The sequence below is a fragment of the Strix aluco genome, chromosome 8, assembly GCF_031877795.1.
Source record: "Strix aluco isolate bStrAlu1 chromosome 8, bStrAlu1.hap1, whole genome shotgun sequence".
NCBI lineage: Eukaryota > Metazoa > Chordata > Aves > Strigiformes > Strigidae > Strix > Strix aluco.
Window position 1 is genome coordinate 13,658,341 of NC_133938.1, and position 20,191 is coordinate 13,678,531.

At 39.2% G+C, this 20,191-nt stretch overlaps 1 protein-coding gene across 1 annotated transcript in view; it reads left to right on the forward strand.

Annotated features, from left to right (window-relative positions):
* Positions 1-2,919: 2,919 nt before the first annotated feature.
* AK5 (adenylate kinase 5) overlaps positions 2,920-20,191 on the forward strand; it is a 97,337-nt gene continuing 80,065 nt past the window's right edge. Inside the window, exons 1-5 of the mRNA XM_074832311.1 lie at positions 2,920-3,338; positions 5,174-5,360; positions 6,332-6,499; positions 12,603-12,772; positions 12,893-13,006. Coding sequence (XP_074688412.1) covers positions 3,279-3,338; positions 5,174-5,360; positions 6,332-6,499; positions 12,603-12,772; positions 12,893-13,006 — 699 coding nt within the window. The 5' untranslated portion in view covers positions 2,920-3,278. The remainder of the gene's footprint in view (positions 3,339-5,173; positions 5,361-6,331; positions 6,500-12,602; positions 12,773-12,892; positions 13,007-20,191) is intronic.

Below are 20,191 nucleotides of genomic sequence, written 5' to 3' on the forward strand. Positions count from 1 at the left end.
GTTCAGCTTTGTGTAGTTAATGGAGGAACCAACAAGAATGAGAATGGAATCAGCCTAATGATAGGATCCATAAGAAATTTTCAAGATTAATTTCCAGAAGTGTTATCATTTTGATAGCAAAATTGTGTTCTTTCTACTGTAGCTTCTTCCCCTCCAGAAGAGGTAGGAAGTGGCAGAAGTATAACCAAAGTGATCCTTCAGCCTCACCCCAGTACCATGAAGAGCTGCCCATCCATACTTTCAGGAATGGGCAGTGCTCTGGAGTGCAAATCCATGTTCCCATTTCTGCGAACTTTTTTTGCATCCTGTGTTATTTTCTAAGGCAGTAAGACCACTTCATTTTCATCCATGCTCTTGATCAGACACAGTTAAATGACAAACAGCTAACCTTCTAAAGCTGCCTTTATGCTACCTACATACCTGAAATGACAAATAACCCAGCTCTGTATGCCCATTTAGTTAACATATTATTAATCTTTTGCTGCTGATGTTCTTCAGAGCCTTTGAGAAGCATCCACCTGTGACCCTGTGTCAGTATGGGGATTTTGCCAAAGGCAAACGCATAACAAATTACTTCTAGAAGGAGGTACCATATTATTAGATCCAAAAAATCCTTTCCAGATACATTTCCCACATTCAGTCTGATGGATTTCCTAAATGGCCAGATTTTTTCTGAGGTGGTAATTTCTGCAACACAGAATTTGATTTTGTGCAACAAAAATCAGATTAGCTCGAAATTTTTTTTGAACAATAATTTAGATGTGCATAATGATAATAGTTTTATGGCAGAAGTCAGAATTTTTTTCTGTTAGCATTATCTAACTGAGCAAAATGCCTGTAAGCCTACAGTTAAAAACAAACATCTCAGACAAGACTTTACACAAAAAATTTTCACGTTCCTGAAGAAGATGCCATGGAAAGCATGTGAAAGGAAAGATTTTTCTCTATCAATCCAGGACACTGGATGATATACTAATTTACCCATAGATGTTTAATATATAAAGATATATATGCCTGAAAGCCTATAAATGGAATTTGTCTGAGACAATGATAATACAACTGAAATTTTTGTATAAACTAAAAAAAAAAACACCTCACAAAATGCCAAAACCACAGCTCTGTCTTCCAAAATAGAATGGCATCTTCCATTAGCCCTCCTTAGGAAAGATCTTATTTTAAGAAAATATCTATTTAATTTAATTCAGTCTTCCCCTTGTCAAGCTTCATTTAAGGTCTTTTAAAAGCAATTATATTTCCTATCTTTTGATTAGGACATTGAAGCCTACTCTATTTTTCACTCAATCCAAATTACAATACTGTGCTTTTCAAGGAATTGACATTTGAATGTATTAAAATCTTAGCAAGAGAAAGTAGGGTTAAAGCCACATCCAGAGTTTGTGGGAAGATGAGAAAGACTGCAGATGAATGCTGATTAAACTCTCCAGCAAAGGCTAAGGTCCTCCTTAAACATATGAGAAGTGCCCATTCAGTGACATTACTGCAGCTTCCCTAAGTGGACACTGCTGGATTCATAGGAAATGGAGCTGGAAAGGATCTTAAACTGTCTAATCCAAACTACTTTCCAGCAATACCTCAGCTGAAGTGGAGAACAGGCCATCCATTAGTCGACTGCTGCGAAGGGAAGTTAGTGGCTGCCCTTCAAGTGGAAGCTGCTGGGAGTAGCTGGATAACTTGGAAAACTTTCCAGTCCCATTTGTCAGCAGATCATGGGACTGCCTCTGGGGCAGTGTTTAGCAGCTCAGGAATGAATGAGAACTGGAAGCCTCTCCAGAAGAAAGGGAAGTGTCTACGTAAAAAGCTGGACACAGGGCAGAGGAAAAAGAGGGCAGTTTAACAGTAGAAGCAGCCAAACAAGGAACATGGCTGCACCTGAGAGGGAGAAACTTGTAAAACTGATAGTGATCCACAAATCACACACAAGGGGGAGAAGCTTCTTAAAAGACTCCTAAAGAAGACCTATCCCATGTCTGAAAAATACTGAGATACAGAAAGCAGTTGCTCACTGTTGTTCATAAGCTTCCACTTATGTAACCTATTTCATGCATCAGTGTAACTACATGGAAGTTGTGTTAGAAAAGATAATCAACAAAATTAAAATCTAATTGGAACATCAGACTTGATATAGGACAATTAAGGAACGGAAATAATCCACTCTGACTTCCAGTATGCTACAGAATATCACAGAAGCTACCCCCTACCTAGCACTCTTCAGAACACATCTAGAAGAATGCATCCCGTTTGGGGCTTCCCAGTAAAAGAGAGATGTTGATAAACTGGAGTGAGTGGAGTGGACAGCCACGAAGATGGGCAGGGAGGAGAGCACTTCCCCTTGAGGAGAGTAGAGGGAACTGGGCTTGTTCAGCCTGTGGCGGGCTTAGAGGGGACATAATAGCAGCTCTCCAATGCTCCCACGAAGATGGAGCCAGGCTCTTCACAATGGTGTGATGGTGGGCAACAGACAAATTAGGATAAGGGAGGTGTTAACTGAATAGAAGAAACCCCTTTTCCACCACGAGGCCAGCCAAGCACAGGTTGCCCAGGGAGGCTATGCAGTCTCCATCCTTGGAGGTTTCGCGAGATGAGACTAGAGAAAGCCCTGAACAACCTGCCCTTGCTCTGAGTGGGAGGTTGGACCAGAGACGTCTTCAGGTCTCTTCCTGTGACCTGAGGATCACAGATCATGGGTGCTCATGAGCCATGACAGTTCATAGCCCACGGCGTATGGAATGTCTCGCTCTTCAAAGCGGCAAAAAACGACGCCAAGGGCAGAGACCGCGGTATACCGGGAAGCTTCCACCACCTCAGCGCTCCACCCGTGCACAGCCCTCCCCGCAGCCCTGCCACAGCCCTCCCAGCCTGCGGGGCGCGCCTGAGGACGGCCAGAGCGGACGGCGCCTCCCGGGGAGCTGGGCTCGGCTCTCCCCCGGGGCACCCTGCCCGCGGCTCCCGGCCAGGCACAGCCCCGCCCCGCCCCGCCCGGGGGCTCGCCGCAGGCACCCCCCGAAACTTTCCCCGGCAGCCTGCGCACGCTCTTCCTCCCCGCCGGGGAAAGCGTGCTCTCGCTCCCTCCGTGCGGCGGGGACGGGGAGGCGGGCAGCCTGCCTCCTGCCTCCCTCCTCCCCCCCGCCCCGGCTCGCCCGCCCGCGGAAGCCTCGCCGAGGCGCCCGCATTGCACCGCCGTGCCGCGCCGTTGCCGTGCGCGGGGCTCGGCGCTGCCCACCCGCGCCCCGCCGGCGCCCCCGTCCCCGGCTGGCGGCATGAGCGCCGGCGAGGCGAAGGAGTATCTGGCCCGCAGGGAGATCCCGCAGCTTTTCGAGGTAGGCGAGGCGGAGCGGAGCGGGAGGGGGAGCGTTTTCCGCCCCGTCGGGGGGTGCTCCGCGCTGGGACCCCGCGGCGGGCTGAAGGTGGCTGGAAGGACGGAGCCGGCAGAGGCTGCGGCGCGCGTACCTTGCGCGGGAAGCCGTGCCGCGGAGGGCTGGCCCCGGGCCGGGGGGTGCTGCCGGGCGACCGCGGCTGGCGGGGCCGCCCGGCAGCGGGTCGGGGTGGGAGCTGCCGGCGGTGGAGCCGCTGCCCACCTGCCGTGAGGCTCCGCGGGCGCGCAGGCGGCCGCGCCCCTCCGCGGCGCTGCGGACGGCCGCGCCTGCCTTCCTTCAGGCGGCCGGGGAGGGAGCGAACTTGTGTGTCCGCAGGGCAGAGGACCCCCGGGGCCGCTCTGCCGAGGAATTCAGGCGGGGTTATCCTCCAGGTTTTCTCCAGATTCTCATCGGTCTGGGAGAGGAAAATCCGCAACTGCTTAGTGAGGTTTTGTTTAGCTTCCTACAACTTACCTGCTACTAATGGTTGATAATTACTTCTCTGTGCAGTGTGGAATTTTTTTTTTTTCCTGAATCAGGCATCCTGCCATCTATATAAAACACACACACAGACGCGTATGTATTTTCCCAGCTCTATTCTGAAGCTAGTAATTTTTTGTGTATTTGAAAATGACAGGACATAGACCGTGCTAATGTTTTACTAACACGTTTAGAATGTCAATGGTCCAACAAGAGATGCAGGCAAAACTGTTTTTCTGTAGAGGCTCAAAGCTTGAGCTAGCAATTTTTAAAAATTGGTGCATATCTTCTGCAAAAATACGTGTCTAGTTGCTGTGATCGGTTAAGCAGTATAAGGGCATAGATGCATATCCTATTTAGATATCCATAGATGATACCCTATTTTATAAATTCAGATGTGTGTAAATAACAATTATTGTATAAACTGTAGATAATAAACAACTGAGCAAATCCTGAATTGGCATTATTTATGTTTATTACTGATACCAGCTGTGATCCTCAAGTTTATTTGCACAAAAATTAGGAAAAGCACAAAGGAACAGAAATTATCCTGAAAGACATTTATTGTTAAGAGAAGGTTGGATGCAGTTGTCTTGTGGAGAGGTGAGATGATGACTTATGTACCACTTTGTCAAGGAAAATCAATTACCGTGCGTCAGAGGAGGGCCTGGCATTCCTTCTTCCATGCTCCCAATAATGCTCATAGGTACGATGGGTGCAGAATTAATACTGTGGGCAGGAGCTTTCTAATGGCTGGGAATTTCTGGTCAGTTAAATCTGGACGCACCTATGAACTTGGTTTGGGGTTTATTTCCAATATTGATCAAGATGATATTTTGAGTATTTCTCGTGATTTTTAAAAATCCTTTTTTCATTATTTGTGTAAGCGTTGACTCAATACGGATAAGATGCTTGTGGGTGCACTGGTCTTTAAGGAAAAGATACATTTTAGTGATCTAATAGGTGACTCAGAATATGTAACTTTTGGGGCTAGCTAGTCCGTTGCTCTGCGTATATTTGCCAGTGGTAGTTCTAAGAAAAATGTGGGGAATTTTTTTACTATTTTCAGTTTTTATTACAGTGCAAACAGACAAATACAAATACAAAGCCAGAAGCTTCCTGTTCTGAATCATTTTTGTGACATTGGCAAACCAAAATCATACGATTTTTGCAGGCCTCACTCTCACACATTGGCTTGAAGTGGAGAGTCTGAATATAAAAGGAATATGGACTTTCTCCGTGTAAAGTAAAATTCAACGTAAAAGTGTTTTTTCCTGCCATCTATCATTATAGTATGTATTTCTGATCTTATGTTGCAGAGTCTGTTGAATGGATTAATGTGTTACAAACCCGATGACCCAATTGAATATTTGGAAAGCTGTTTGCAGAAAGTGAAAGAGCTTGGAGGATCAGAAAAAGTGAAATGGGACACTTTTGTCAGCCCAGAAAAGAAGACCCTGCCTCCACTCAATGGAGGACAATCCAGGAGGTCTTTTTTCAGGAATGGTAATGTATTAAGTATAGAAATGATTGTATTTGTTGTACTGTACAAGAACTTTACATCCACTACTGAATGGTTTTATACTTAATTCTATACCAGATCATGCCTCATTCGGATTTTCCTTAGGCAAACGACTCTAGGATTCTGTTTCCTTGTGTTTTGGCATTTGTTTTGCTCCTCGCATAATAGATGCTATGCAGGAGAGGAAATTGTGATCATTTTGCAGCCTAATGATGGATGTTTGCTGTGTAAATGTTTTAACACGTTAGTGCAGAGATTTCTTGTATCCTACCTAAAACATTTGCAAAGATAGGGGCAAAGTTGACTCAGCGCACTTGGCTTATATTTTTAGTTGGTCCTTATGGATGACGTACATAGTAACTTCCATGCAGTTACACTTGTTTTTCTAGTTTATATTGGAGCTATATGCTAATTTACTAAATACAGTGTAAATGATAAGCTCTCAGAAAAAGGTACGTCTCATAAAATCTAAGCATATGTCATACCAATACCTGTAATTATTTTATTTGTAATGTTAACAAAGAGTAATTAGCTCATCTTTCAGTTGCCATAGTTATTTTTCCTTGCCATCCAGCATTTCATTAAACTAATTAGCAAGAATACTATCTGTGTCTCTGTGTACAACATGTATCACCAAAAGAGTTCTGTTTAATAGTACAACACAAGGTTTTTCTTCTCCGAAGCCAGTGCCAAACTCTGGGTGCTATGGACAGCTTTTCACAGAAAAGCTGATGTGCTTGTAAAGAAACACCAAAGAAAACTGACTCCTAGTGGTTCCAATGTAATAAATCAGCTAAATAGAGGCAAGGAATATATAATATTGTAACAGCAAGCGCATTGTAAAATTAGGAGATATTTATACTTCATTTATTATACTTATTTAAATCTGTGTACACAATAGATTTTGAGTTTCTGTGTATTTCCACAATTCCCAGTTTATCTCACTGTTTTACAGTGATGCCTGATAATTCTAACTTCCCATACCGACGGTACGACCGACTGCCTCCAATCCAACAGTTTTCAATAGAAAGCGACACTGACCTCTCCGAAACTGCTGAGCTAATTGAGGAGTACGATGTATTTGATCCTGCAAGACCTCGACCAAAAATTATCCTTGTCATAGGTATGAAGGCAGAGTCATTTTGACAGGATTTTATCTTTGTTACTTTGCCTTTTTATTTGTACTGCAAATACATTGAATGTCTATATGTATTTAAATACAGTTTTTCCATCTTCCATAGCAAGTGGTGCAGTCCAGTTAGAGTATATCAGAAAGTGCAGTTGTTAGTGCTGAGCATATAGGATCCCAACTGTAAGCATTTTAGGGGCTACAGTGAGCACCTGTGGTCATGTTCTATAGACTAAGATGCCTGTTAGCAGCTGGAGAGCTCATGGTTTGCTTATGGAGCACATTTGCCAGTTTGATTTAATCTAAAACCCAGCTCATGCATTTCGAGACAGCTCCACAGTGTGAACCGAAGTGCTCTTCCAAAGCACGCTCCAGATCTGGACTAAAACACTATTGTAGATGTACTCAAAGCTGCTCACAGAAAAAGATATTTAAAAATATTGGATAAGATAGCTCAAAGAGGTGATAGGTGACTATTGTTCTCTGTATTTAGAACCTTGAAAACTGATCGGTACGTCCAGCTGGAGTGAGCATACATGGTCACTAGTCCACTGAATTGATAAATTAATCCCTACATCTATTTGACAAGTGAATCCTGTGCCAACCTCAGGGAGAGTGAGCGATCAGTTAGCATTACTTAATTGTGCTCTCTCCACAAGTTCTCAGTTGTGTGCTCTTCAGTGTCCTTTCTAAGTAACTCATACTTTCCAGCCTCAGACAAGCATACTGTCTATTAAGAAATAGCTGCAGTTTGGGTCTAAATCAATGTTTTATCCTGGTTCTGAATACAAGTTCTTTGAACTGTTTTCCTTTTCATCTGGGATTTCAAAATTTTACTGCCAGGTCTAATTCTCTGGACAGTTTAAATAGTTACAGCACAGGTGCCAGGTGATGGTGAATCACATTTTTAGTCTATAAAGCCTTACTTATATTAAAGAGAGATATTGTTTCCATAACAGAATATATAGTATAGTAAGAGAGAATAGAGATGTCTTCTCTGTATTATAGAGTGGGATCTCCAAGAACAGCATGTCCTCTAGGCTCTGCATCCAGCAGTTCTCAGAAGTGTGATACTGGAATATATTGAAAACAGAAAACCAGTAATTTTTCTAGATATTTGTGGTATGCCAAAAGAATTCCTTAGGCATTTGATTTTTCTTAATCTTTTGTTTCGAAATTACAAATCTCAACATGCAAATCTCTCCATGCACCGTTGAACTATAAAGCTTGCATTAGATGGAGAAATAACACATGCCTTTTCTTCATCTTAATTAAGTAGCTAGCCTTCCTTTTCATAAAGGAGAAAACTGGCTCCTTTTCAGTGACCACAGAAGGCTCTTAATGCATTGAAATCCATGTAGCTCTATTGCGGTAGAGTGATGAATGAAGATTTGATCTAGGTGAGATGAAGAGAGATTGGCTTTCACCTCTGGAACTGAGTGCAGGAGTATTTGAAGTGAAATCCTTGAATGCCAGGATATACTGGACAGACCATGGATTTTACAGAGCTTTTCTTTTCATCCATTTATATAGGGAACATTGTAAACATTCCACAAAAGCTATTTCAGGTTTATTTTCCAACTGAGTTTCTCTGAATCTGTCTATTATAGTGTGATCTGATAGAAACACAATACTATATGTAGCTTAGCAGCTATTCTCCAATTTTGTACAGTCTCAAGAAAATTTCTCACAAGTTCAACTTTCTATTGATATAGCACATAAAAACACATACTGGAAAGAACAAAAGAATAACTAACATACTGAAGGAAAGAGAGAAAATGGAAAAAAGTGTACTATTAATTTCGAGAGACAAATATTGTACACAGAAGATGCGTTGCATATTTTTCAGTTTGCATAAAATGCTGGCGAAAACTTCCATTAAGCATATTTATGTCTAACTAGTGATGACTAACCATACTGCCTAGCTCAGATAGTACTGGTCCCATTCATTGTTGGGGGCTGAAATGAATAGAAGCTAAAGACCTGTCTTCTGCTTTGCAAATTAGGTGAACTTTTCTTTAATAATGCATTAGCCCAAGATCTTTTTAATGCTTCCATAAAGGTTTTTACAACTTCTTTGCTTTATAAAATCTATCATGCTTATAATGAACCAGGTAGCTCCAAGGCAAAAGAGAACTTGCTTATAAAGGTGAGGGTTTTGTTCTTTTTCTGTGTTTGCAGAAAAGTCTTCCAGTGAAGTGTAAAGCTATAAAGCTGCAAAGTGAGTATGTGACTGGATTTTAGAAAAATTGGATGGTACCAACCAAGATGGCACACATGTGAATCACTGGAAAATTAAGTTTCTAAGGCGTTATAACACTAAGAAACTAGATTGTGTTTAAAAATGTGCTTCCTAACATATTTTGACAAACACATTTTTACTGTTAATACTGCCTGAATACAAGGATCTTAAAAAATTAATTACCTGCTGTCATTAGCCTCATAGTTCAGTATGTTTTTAAGCTGCATTTAACTAAAAATATTAGTTAATAATAAAAGAATACGTTTTCCTTTTATAATCAAACTTTAAAGGATAGATCAAAGATAGCACTGTCAGCAGGGGGCTGGCCCATTGATTTGTTAAATCCAGTCCACAGCTAGCTTTTAAAATCATAAGTCATTTCAGAAATCTTATTATTACATGACTTTATTCTGAATTTGCAACAATATAAGCAAAATTGGAATTTTGAACTTCCATTGACAGAACTGAATTAAAACAACTGCTTTAGTAAAACTTTTTTGGGCATACAAATCTTCACTTGAAACCAGTTAGCAAACATAATTTTAGATGTAACAAATGTTCCTTAGTCTAGACATCTTCTAAGAAATATGTAAAATAATCATGCTTTTCTTGAATAATGTATAATCTCAGAATAAGTGAAAAGAATGAAAAACAAAAGTGATTTGATTTTCCTTTCTTGTGAACAATTTGTCAGTATGATTTATCAAAGAGTCAGGAATGGATACGTAGTTCAATAAATTACAATGATTTGCTGTGGGAAGTAATTTTGTCCTATCACTTTCTCTTTATTACCTGAATGTTTCCCCTTAGACTGTAAATGGGTAATCTCAGCTTGCTATAAAGGGATATTTTTAGATTGAGAAAAACAAAATATATGAGAAGTTTATGCACATTAAAGCAAATACTTTATTACTTTTTCCTGCTTACAATTCAAATTGAAAAACAGAAGTGCCAAACTACTTTTTTTTTTTTTTCTGCTTCTCTTTAATGGCAAAGCAAAGCTCTGCCTAGCAGGACTGTAAAGTCTGTCTACTTGGTTTCAAAAAGATTTTTTTCAGCTATGTTACGGTTTTACAGAGACTGATGTTTCTTGAAGTAACAGTTCTGGTTTTCTGGCATCTTTTCTGTGCTGGAATGTGGATACTGTTTTCCTTTGTGTCAAATTTTCTGTTTCTACATGTTACCTATATATGCTTTGCATCTTTATTGTTTCTGGGGTGCAACACAGTCTCTTTCAAACTTGTCCTGAGTCTCCAGGGAAATAAACGGAATTTCCTTCCTTGGAGGTTTTGTATCTGCAGGAATTAAGCACAGCATTGGCTCCAGTATGTTTTATAAACCCTTTGCTTCGAAGCACAGTCACAACCTAGTGCCCTTGTTTCCAGTAGCTAGGATTATTGTGAGTAAATAAAGCCACATAAATTCATAGTAGTAAATGTTACACATGTGTATGAACACACACATATATAAGATACAGTATTTATGTTATGCTCATTAGATTGCAATATGTGGCTTTATATATAGAGAGAGGGTTGCTTATGGAAATTTTTGCACAGAGTTAATAAGACATTCCAGTAACCAGTAATAATCCTATTCATTCATCTGGCAGAATCTGCTCCATACAAACTGGCAGCAATCACTGAACAATTAGCTGCCCTTCCTTGTGCTGTTGTTTTCATCTATGTAAGCAAAAAGACACTGGGAATCACTTACTCCAAACCTACTATTCCAGATTACCAAGAGCCTGTAATAAACTAGAATTATCTTGTTTGAACACTTGTATCAGGTATGATTTTGATACAGGAGTGAAGCACAGCGTAAGGTTTGGTGAAATGCGTTTGTCAGGGGGAGGGCTGAGCATGCCATCGAAGGGAGCGGGGAGGGCCAAAGCGGAATTGCTTTGTAGCCGCTTTGGTGGAGAAGGCGGTTCCTAGTATATCAGATGCTTGCATATCTACAAAAGAGAAACATCCTGTATTCTAATGAAAAGGATAGCTAAACAGCCTATGAAAGAAAGAGTTCAAGCTGAAAAACTAAGCCCATTTGGATCACCTAGAAGATCTGAAATGGAAGAATAGCTGTAAAACCTAGCATAATCTGCCAAAAGAAGAGAGAAAGCGTGTGCCTTTTTAGGAAACAGCAAGCGAACTGAATGAGGGAAAAATATTTTTCAGTTGTAACCTGACTGTACAGAGATAAGATACAGTTTTTCTTCCATTGCTTTGCTTGTGTGTTTTATGAACATTCATAGCTGTATTGACTCATTGGGTGTTATGGATAAATGCTTGTATTTGCATTTATCTTAACCTGGCTTGATTTAAGCATTATTTAAACTAATTGGATAATGATAAAACCTTTCTCTCCCCAAAGGTATAACTAAACTGTGGGCAGGGTATAGGAACACCTTAACAATACACAAGCTTCCCTGTGCATTCCCTTCCAGTGGGTCCCAGTGTGAGTTACAAAGGCCAGGTGGAGAGTTACCATCACAGCGTCAGGGGTACAGAAGAGTTCCTAGGCCCTACTGGTGACACTGAAAGCTCTCTGACATGCAATATTGGGGCACAGGTTTGAACATGGTTATGCAGAGAGTGTCATAACCTTATATGAAGAAGTACTCTAAAGCTTATCCTGCAGTCACATCTGTATTAATTATATAAATGCCTAAAAGCTATTTATGGGAATAATACAGGTAATATACAAGAGTTGTATGATTATTAACAAGAAGCTCATTGTATTATTATTTACTTCCATTGCATTGCTGTATTTTTTGAAGTTCATAGAAAATGTATATTTTTAATAAATCTTAATTCTTTCTCCATTGAAATAAAATTCAATGTTCTTACACACAATTCCCCAAAACATAGCTAATTAATGTTGGGATTTAGTATCAAAACATTTGTTTTGGTTTTGCTTTGTTATACTATTCAGTAACATACACTTTTCTATATGTAAACATTTATTTTTGTCAAAACAATTCCTTATTTTTACATACCAGATTCCAGTTTTTCTTTTCTTCACATCATGATGTGTCTTTTTAGTTCAGACATAGTCTGATTTCTTTTTTACGTGCATTCTTGCTTCTGCTGTCCAGCTGACCTTCACTTCTGCATTCCCTGCTCTGTAACGTAGCTGTTTTCTGTGATTTTGATACCTATTCTGCCTATGCTATATTGAAGGGTCTCTTTATTCTTCAAGTTGTCCAGCAAGCTGAACCTAACTAATTGCTTCTCTATCAGATGCTTCAAGCCTCAATACGAGAAGTATGTGTGGTTCAATAAAAGTCCTTGTACCAAATCACTATGGAAACATCTCAGCTGATTATTTAATATTTTTCTGTATTTTAAAATTAGAAAACCTCAGAAATTCATGCAAACATATTTAGAAGCATATTTTATTAGTACCATTTCATGACTAGTCCATTGATCTAACTGGCTTATTTAACCAAGTGTGATTCTTTCTGACATGAATCTGCTTCAGACTATCTGACTCTATCTTTGGATTCACAGAGTTCAAGAAGGGACTGGTTCATTTGTCTGTTCCTCTACTACAAATCAAGAAAAATTCCTTTCCAGGAACGGGTTTAGAATGAGGTCAAGCCTAAAAGAGTGTGTTTATTTTTAATTCACAGGTAGATTTGGTTTGGTTTTTTGGTTTTTTTTATGTAATTTTACAAGCTGTTACCTTTATGATCAGGTAAATGAGACCTATTTCTAATGTCTAGTAACAAGTAACTAGCTGCAAGATTTGCTCTAATAATGGTTGGAAAATTGGTGCTGATAGCAAAGATTTCACATGTGATTGGGTACTTCCGATGAAAGGTTAATTTGATGTTTTGCTTATAATTAACAATAGGTGGCCCAGGAAGTGGTAAAGGAACACAGAGTTTGAAAATAGCAGAACGTTATGGATTTAACTACATATCAGTTGGTGAATTGTTAAGGAAGAAGATCCACAGCACAAGCAGCAATAGAAAATGGAGTCTAATTGCCAAAATAATTACTACTGGAGAACTGGCCCCTCAGGTACAGCGTGTCCTGTGTTAGTGTTTACTTTCAAAGGATTTGTACATGCTGTATTAATGTGCACCATGAAGAAAACCTCCCTTGCAATATTAAATAAATAACTTCTTTTCTCTGTGAAAGGAAACAACCATAACTGAGATAAAGCAGAGATTAATGCAGATCCCTGATGAAGAGGGTATAGTGATTGATGGATTTCCCAGAGATGTTGCCCAGGCAATCTCCTTTGAGGACCAAGTAAGAGACTGTTTTTATTCTTAAAATAACTTACATATCTCTACAACAGTTAAGCTTCTTGAAATTGTCAGTCAGATTCCGAGAAAGACTAGATGTTATTTCTAACTGAGCATTGCTCTTTAAATCTTTGCAAGTACGTAATTATAGGTTGACGAGGGGTTATTCTTTTGGTTTACGTTGTATTATGTCCCGTCTGAAGACAGAATATTTTATAAAAAGATGATTGATAATATAGCCAATACTCCAAGCCTCTTATCTCAGTAATGAAAATCCTTTCAAGATAAAGAAGAAAATAACATCAAATCTAACAATTAATATTTTTTTGTATCTTAGTGATTTAGAAAGGGGGAAGACATATTTCTATATTTATTTGTTCAATTTAATCTATGTTAACAGAAACATACTTAAATCAATGCATATCTTCACAATGCTTTTAATCTCAAGTTTATTACAGTACATTGAAGATACTGGAATAAAATAAGGGTTAAAATTGTCCACATTTTGCAAGTTTTCGTACACCAAAAAACCAAAAAATCTTTTTTTAGAAATTTAGATAATTTTGGTTATTCTAAACTACAATTCTAAGGTTTAGTCAGCTAAAACTGTATTCCTGAGTGCTGTTCACATGTTGTTTTCATGTATGTATTTTAAACTAATCTCAAAATACCTAAATTCAGTGGAAAAACAAACAGCATGTGTCATTTTCTGATCAAGCGCTGTTAGCGTAACAGTTACGGTCACAAGCAAAGGTTGCAGTTTCAGTGCTGAATTTTAGAGTGCCCTTCATGAAGAGCATCTCAAAGTCCTTCACAATTGCTGGCGTACTACCATTTTGGTACTTTGAATTCTAAGTGGCATTGCCAAGACAGAGTAACAAAAGAAAGCAGCTAATGAGGCATTTCATTAGTGTGCTTTTATAAGGTATTATTCTGGGCAAAATTTAGAAGAATGAATTGAAAGGAAACAGACAAAATAGTTATTACAGAAGATAGCCAATGACTGCCAGCTATATCTCCTTATAATTAACAAAAGAGAAGATTGACTATTTTATAAATGAAACAGGAGAAATTTAGGCTTAATGGTCATTTCCTTGCCTCATTTTTTTGTCCAGTATATTGTGTGGTAGTGTGACTTGAGTGTATTTCTTGGTTCTATAGTTTTGTGCTGATGATGTGTCTGATGAAAGAATAGGAGATGTGAAACTGGTAGAACTGGCAGGAGTTAAATTGTTTTGAGTTATCCTAGGGTCAGATTCTCCTTCTACAAATGAAAACCAGTTAAACAACACTTCAACACCCATCACAGGGTCCATTAGTAATGCCACTAAGAAATGGAGTCCTGGAGGTAATAGAAAAGGCACAGGCAGTACTGTGCTGTAGAAGGGGAGAAAGATGAACGCTATGTTTCATATAAGTTTGCCATCTAGAGGGACCTTGAGAGATTAGCCTGTGCAAACCTCATGAAGTTCAAGAAGGCCAAGTGCAAGGTCCTGAACATGGGTCAAGACAATCCCAAGCACAAATACAGACTGGGTGATGAGTGGATTGAGAGCAACCCTGAGGACAAGGACTTGGGGATATTAGTGGATGGAAAACTGACTGTGAGCCAGCAATGTGCGCTCTCAGCCCAGAAAGCCAATGGTATCCTGGGCTGCATCAAGAGAAGTCTGACCAGCATGTCCGGGGAGGTGATTCTCCCCCTCTATTCTGCTCTCATGAGACCCCACCTGCAGTGCTGTGTCCAGCTCTGGAGCCCCCAACATAAGAAGGACACGGACCTGCTCAAGCGGGTCCAGAGGAGGCCACGAAGATGATCAGGGGACTGGAGCACCTCCCCTGTGAGGACAGGCTGAGAGAGTTGGGGATGTTCAGCCTGGAGAAGAGAAGGCTCCAGGGAGACCTTATAGCAGCCTTCCAGTACTTAAAGGGGGCTACAGGAAAGATGGGGAGGGACTCTTTATAAGGGAGTGTAGGGATAGGATGAAGGGTCATGGTTTTAAACTGAGAGAGGGTAGATTTAGATTAGATATAAGGAAGAAATTCTTTACTGTGCAGGTGGTGAGACACAGGAACAGGCTGCCCAGCGAAGCTGTGGCTGCCCCCTTCCTGGCAGTGTTCAAGGCCAGGTTGGACGGGGCTTTGAGCAACCTGGTCTAGTGGAAGGTGTCCCTGCCCATGGCAGGGGCGTTGGGACTAGGTGATCTTTAAGGTCCCTTCCAACCCAAACCATTCTATGATTCTGTGAACATTCCATTTGCACCATTCTAATATGCTTTTATATTATCTCCTCATTTCAATTGAAATATTCCCCACCACCAGCCTGGTTAGCTCTTGTTGACTCTAGAAAACTACATGGAAAAAGGACTGATAGAACGACAGATGATAGAACTCCTAACTTTGTCTCCTTTTTTGGTATGTGCTATTGCCTCAAGGATGCTGTAGATTGGTCTTTTATTTTTTTAGAGAAGAGAGGATGGATTTAGTAATTTTAGACCTGACTATATTCTCAGAGAGTTCCTTCATTTTCAGTCTAATGGGATTTGCTAAATCATACTCCTCAAGGCCTATTTCTTCCTGAAAGACAGATGGCTATCTGAGCCTCTGAAAAAATCCCTGAGCACTTCACATAGGGCCACCTTTCAATCTTAGCTATTCTAAAATAAATATTGAAAAGGAAAGAAGGAATCGTAGAGCTTTTATAGGAGCATAGGAGAGAAAATTCGGTCTGTTTAGACTCCCCCTTTTTCAACTTTCTTTGCAGCTTACCTCTTATATGAGCATATCTAAGGCCATGAAAATAAATGTAGAAGGGATGTATATATTTCAACATACCACATCTGTTTAATCCAGTGGGATATATTCAGTGTTTTATCTTGGATTTATATTTTAAAGAAATAAAATATGCTTGTTATTTGTTTAAAATTCTCTGTTTAGTAAGCCATAATGCCACACGTGAGTAGCAAGGTCCTATGGTAAGGAAAGGGGACTATCAGCAGTTGTGGTACCCATCTTCCTTCACAGGATGAGGCTGACAGTAATTTGTAGCATGTCAGGTTATTTACATTAAACGTGCTAAGATTTTTAAGGCACTCAGAGATCCCTTAATGGGAAGTGTAATTGAGTTGTGGAGAATTCAGTAATTAACTGTTGTGATAATTTGTGTAGGTGTGCAGTTGGAGATGCTACAGGTGTTTTCCACAGCTTAGAAAAGTTATAGCTTTCTTGCTAGCAGTGTGTAGAAGAACAGAACAGAATTGTTCTCATTAGCCAAAAATGACAAGATGAGAAATAATTAGTTGAAATTTCAGCAAAGAAAGTTTTGATTAAATAGTAAGACATTTTATAATTAGATCAATTAAGCAATGGAACATCCTTCTGAAGAAAATAGTGAAATCCCACAAAACGCAAATAGCGAAATCACATTATTTTGTAATACATATGCCTCGTTCTTACAAAGACATCCCCTGTAGAACACTGAGATCTGTTGATAAAAAGTTCTGAATGAGAACTAGTTCTTACTGTTATCATGAATTTTGTCATGGGTGAATACTTATTCTTACAGATGGTCCCTTTAAGACCACTGCATGCTTACATACCTGAAAACAGTGGAAAAGGTTGTATGACACAAGCCATTTTAAAGGTTAAATTTAGGGGAACTGCCAAAAGATGCATGAAGTAGGAGTTACTATTTATTTAACTCTTTTCCCTCATTCATGATCCCTTCACAGCTGTTAATTGTTTTGATTACAAGGGTTTTAAAATGCAATTGCGTGCTTTTGAACAGTGACTTTACATTATTATTTGGTCTATAAAGCAGCTAGAACGCTTTTGGATTTTACAATGTAAATTAAAATAATGATGGTAGGTTTGTATAAAGGTAAATAGTGTATGCTGGCTTTCTCAGTTCTTTCAGCCATATAGGATATAGAGTAGATGCCAGTGGGATGAATGAGCGGAAGGGGCAAGGGTGACTGTTCATTTATCCTTCATCATTTGAATATGTTGGGATGCGTATTCATCTGTAATCCCATGGAAGCTTGAAATAAGCAAAGAAGCATTCATTTTAAAAGTGGCATTTTCCACTGTATAGCCAGCCTTTCTCCTTTGCCATTGTTTACACAGAAGAGAAACAAACTCCAAGAACATATGTAGTAATAGCTAAAATAAATTGTGGGGGGAGAATGTGAAAGACAAATTATTAAACTGAATGGAAATAGAGGTGAGTAATACAAGATATTGAGAGACTAGGTAAGGCTGAAACAGAGACTGAACAAGTGTGAGGAAAATAGGGGATCTATTAACAAAATGGCTACAAAACCCTAACATTATTGTAGTTCAAGAAAGCATGTCTGGTCTTTATTGATTATAAGAAGTCTATATTGTTTTGTTACCCATATATTGTTCTTCTTTGTGAGGCATGATGCAGTGGGATCAAGAAAGTATCTAGACCCCATGTCACATAAAGGGGCAGGAAGTCAAAACTTGATCTAGATGTGAGCTGGCCACAGTGGTCAGTGAAAGGTGGACCAGGACAGAGCCTATATGGCTTTTGGTCTAAGCCACGTCACCTCCCCTTTCTCCACTAGTGCATGTTGTGGACAGTAGGTGATGAACAACTGAAAGGCAAGGCACAAAGGGCATAAAATGTGTCTTGCTCCCAAACACTAACATTATAATTCCCTGAATGCTGTTTACTGAACCTTTTTGTGTATATTATTACATGGCCTTCACGAGTAAGAACTGTGCTGTGTTATTGTAAAGATAAGCTAATTTATATTGGAAATGGTTTACCGTATTAGTAGCGGAAAAGGAGAAGGTCAGCTCAGGTGCCTGGTTTCTCTTGCAAGCACATGTAAAATCTAACTGTGCTGTGTTTGCAGACATCTTTAATGTAACACATTTATGCTAAAGTAATTCCTTTGGTTTTATGGCTCACAGGGCTGTTACTGAGACTTGACACTATTTAAGCTTTCATAATCTCATCATTTTGTGAAAAAATCAGATGGATACATGTATGTCTGAACTCTAGTTACAGTACCTGTCCTGCATAAAGTTCTAGTGTAGAAATACATACACAATGATAATGAATTATTTTTGAACTTTGCTTGTAATTGCTCTTGGTACTACCAGAACATTTTTATCCCTTTGACTAATCCAGAAGCTGAACTTTTCTGTGGGAAAAAGTTATTTTTAGTAAATGAGTCAAAGCAAACCAATTTATGCTAACATTCCCAAACATAGGTATAGCTAAAAGATGACAATTTCTTCCTTATTATGTTGCCAGACTCACGTGGACAGTAAGTTCTCAACGTGTTGCTAGGCAGGATTGTATGAAAACACATTGCATCTCAGTGACTAAAGCGCCTTAAGATAAAGCAATCATTTGCAGCAATCACAGTTTTTTCGCTCAGATCTAGAAACCAGATGTAACAAACGCTGCTTCCAAGCAATAATGTCAATCTAGAATAAGTGGACTAAAAAGCATTTTACACATCTAAGGAATTTTACATTTGAATTAAAGCTTTTTTTCTCCTCTCTTTTATCAAGTTTTGTTAATATCAATTTTCAGCAGTGCTTGCCAGCCAGCAGCAACTCTGCCATTCTGGTCATTTACACCAGCTTCATTTCTTAATGGTCAGCTACTCATTGCAGACTCATTGCAGCCTGTGAGAACTCGTAGCCATGAGCACTGCAGTTTTCTCGGAGTTTCAGTTTTCTTTGAACTTCTTGTCTTAGTTGAAACAAGGTTTGTATTTTTCTCTTTGAAAACTGAATACATGACATATAAATTCTCTCATTGGAAGTCTTGGATTGCTGCCAAATCCTGACTCCCATTTCATAATTCCAGAGAGCAGAGTCAATACTGCCAACACTTTTGATAGGGGGACTTTTAATAAAGACCTGAAGTCGTGTGACTGAGAATCTCATCTCCCACTTTAAAACAAACTTCCAAGCAGTCATGGTTGTGGAAAAAAAATGAAAGCATGAAATTTAATGTCTTAAGAGCAAATAGAACTTCCAGTTTATGTATTTGTTTTAAATATATGATAATTTCTGGGCTTGGATCACTTTGAAATCCTTCTGCATAGTAGCGCAGATTTAATACTGATTTATTCAGCCTTTCAGTTTGTGCCTAGGCATAAAGCTATCCTGAACCACAGATTTCTAAGGTATCCATGACCTCTGCTGAGTGCAAATAGTAGAAAGGTGTTTAGATTCCAAGCACACATTCGAAAATGCCAAGGAGAAAATGGTTTATTTACCATTAACCTGTCAGCTTGAAATTCAGCGAGTCACCTACAGTACCAGCATGCTCAAGCATGCTAAATATCTTCCTCTCCAGTAACACTGTAATGAAATGCCTCTGACTAGTGTATTGAACTCAAATGACTTCTGAAGAAGAAACTGCAGTTTGACTTTCAGTGTAATCTCTCACATGGCAATAAGTTTTTACCCTTCCCAGGAGAAACAGTTCCGCACTTCAGTATTTTCCAGTTAATTTCAGTTACTGCTCTGGTTTGTTTTTTTTTTTTTCCCCACTTTCAGTCATTCATGCATAACGTTCCTTCTGATTTCAGTAATTCCTTCAACATTAGCCTTGTTAGTTTCAATAGACTGAGTACAGATGAAGTTTGCTTAAAATATATTAATTGTAAGTTTGTTAATAGTGAAATGAAATGTGGAGCAGGTATTAGAATTAATGAATATTCATTAATGAATGTAATTTAATTCCTTGACAAAAGAGAAAGACTGTTTTTGTAGACATTATCTTAAAACTATTTTTCTGTTACATGGCCTGGGTGACAAGACTATATTCGAAGAAGTAAAATCTTAATTTAAATAATAAACAGGGGCAGTAAATTTTATCTGATTCTTTGTTTGTAATGTCCCCTTAAGAATATTCATAAGTGCACTACACCTACAAAGAATAACTAGTTCATCTTGGCTGTGATTTGAGTTAACTTTTTAGCTGCCAAATATATTCCTTATGAAAATTATTATGGGAATTAATTGTGCTAAAGTAGAACAAACTATGTAGATGGCACAACATAGGGTGCTGGGAAAAACTGACTCATCCTCTCACAGCCTCACAGGCTAAGGACAGCAGTACTGTTCCTCCAAGTCCAATACTTAAACCTCCAAGCAGAAATGATATCTGCAGTTCCTTAACATTTGACATAGGTGT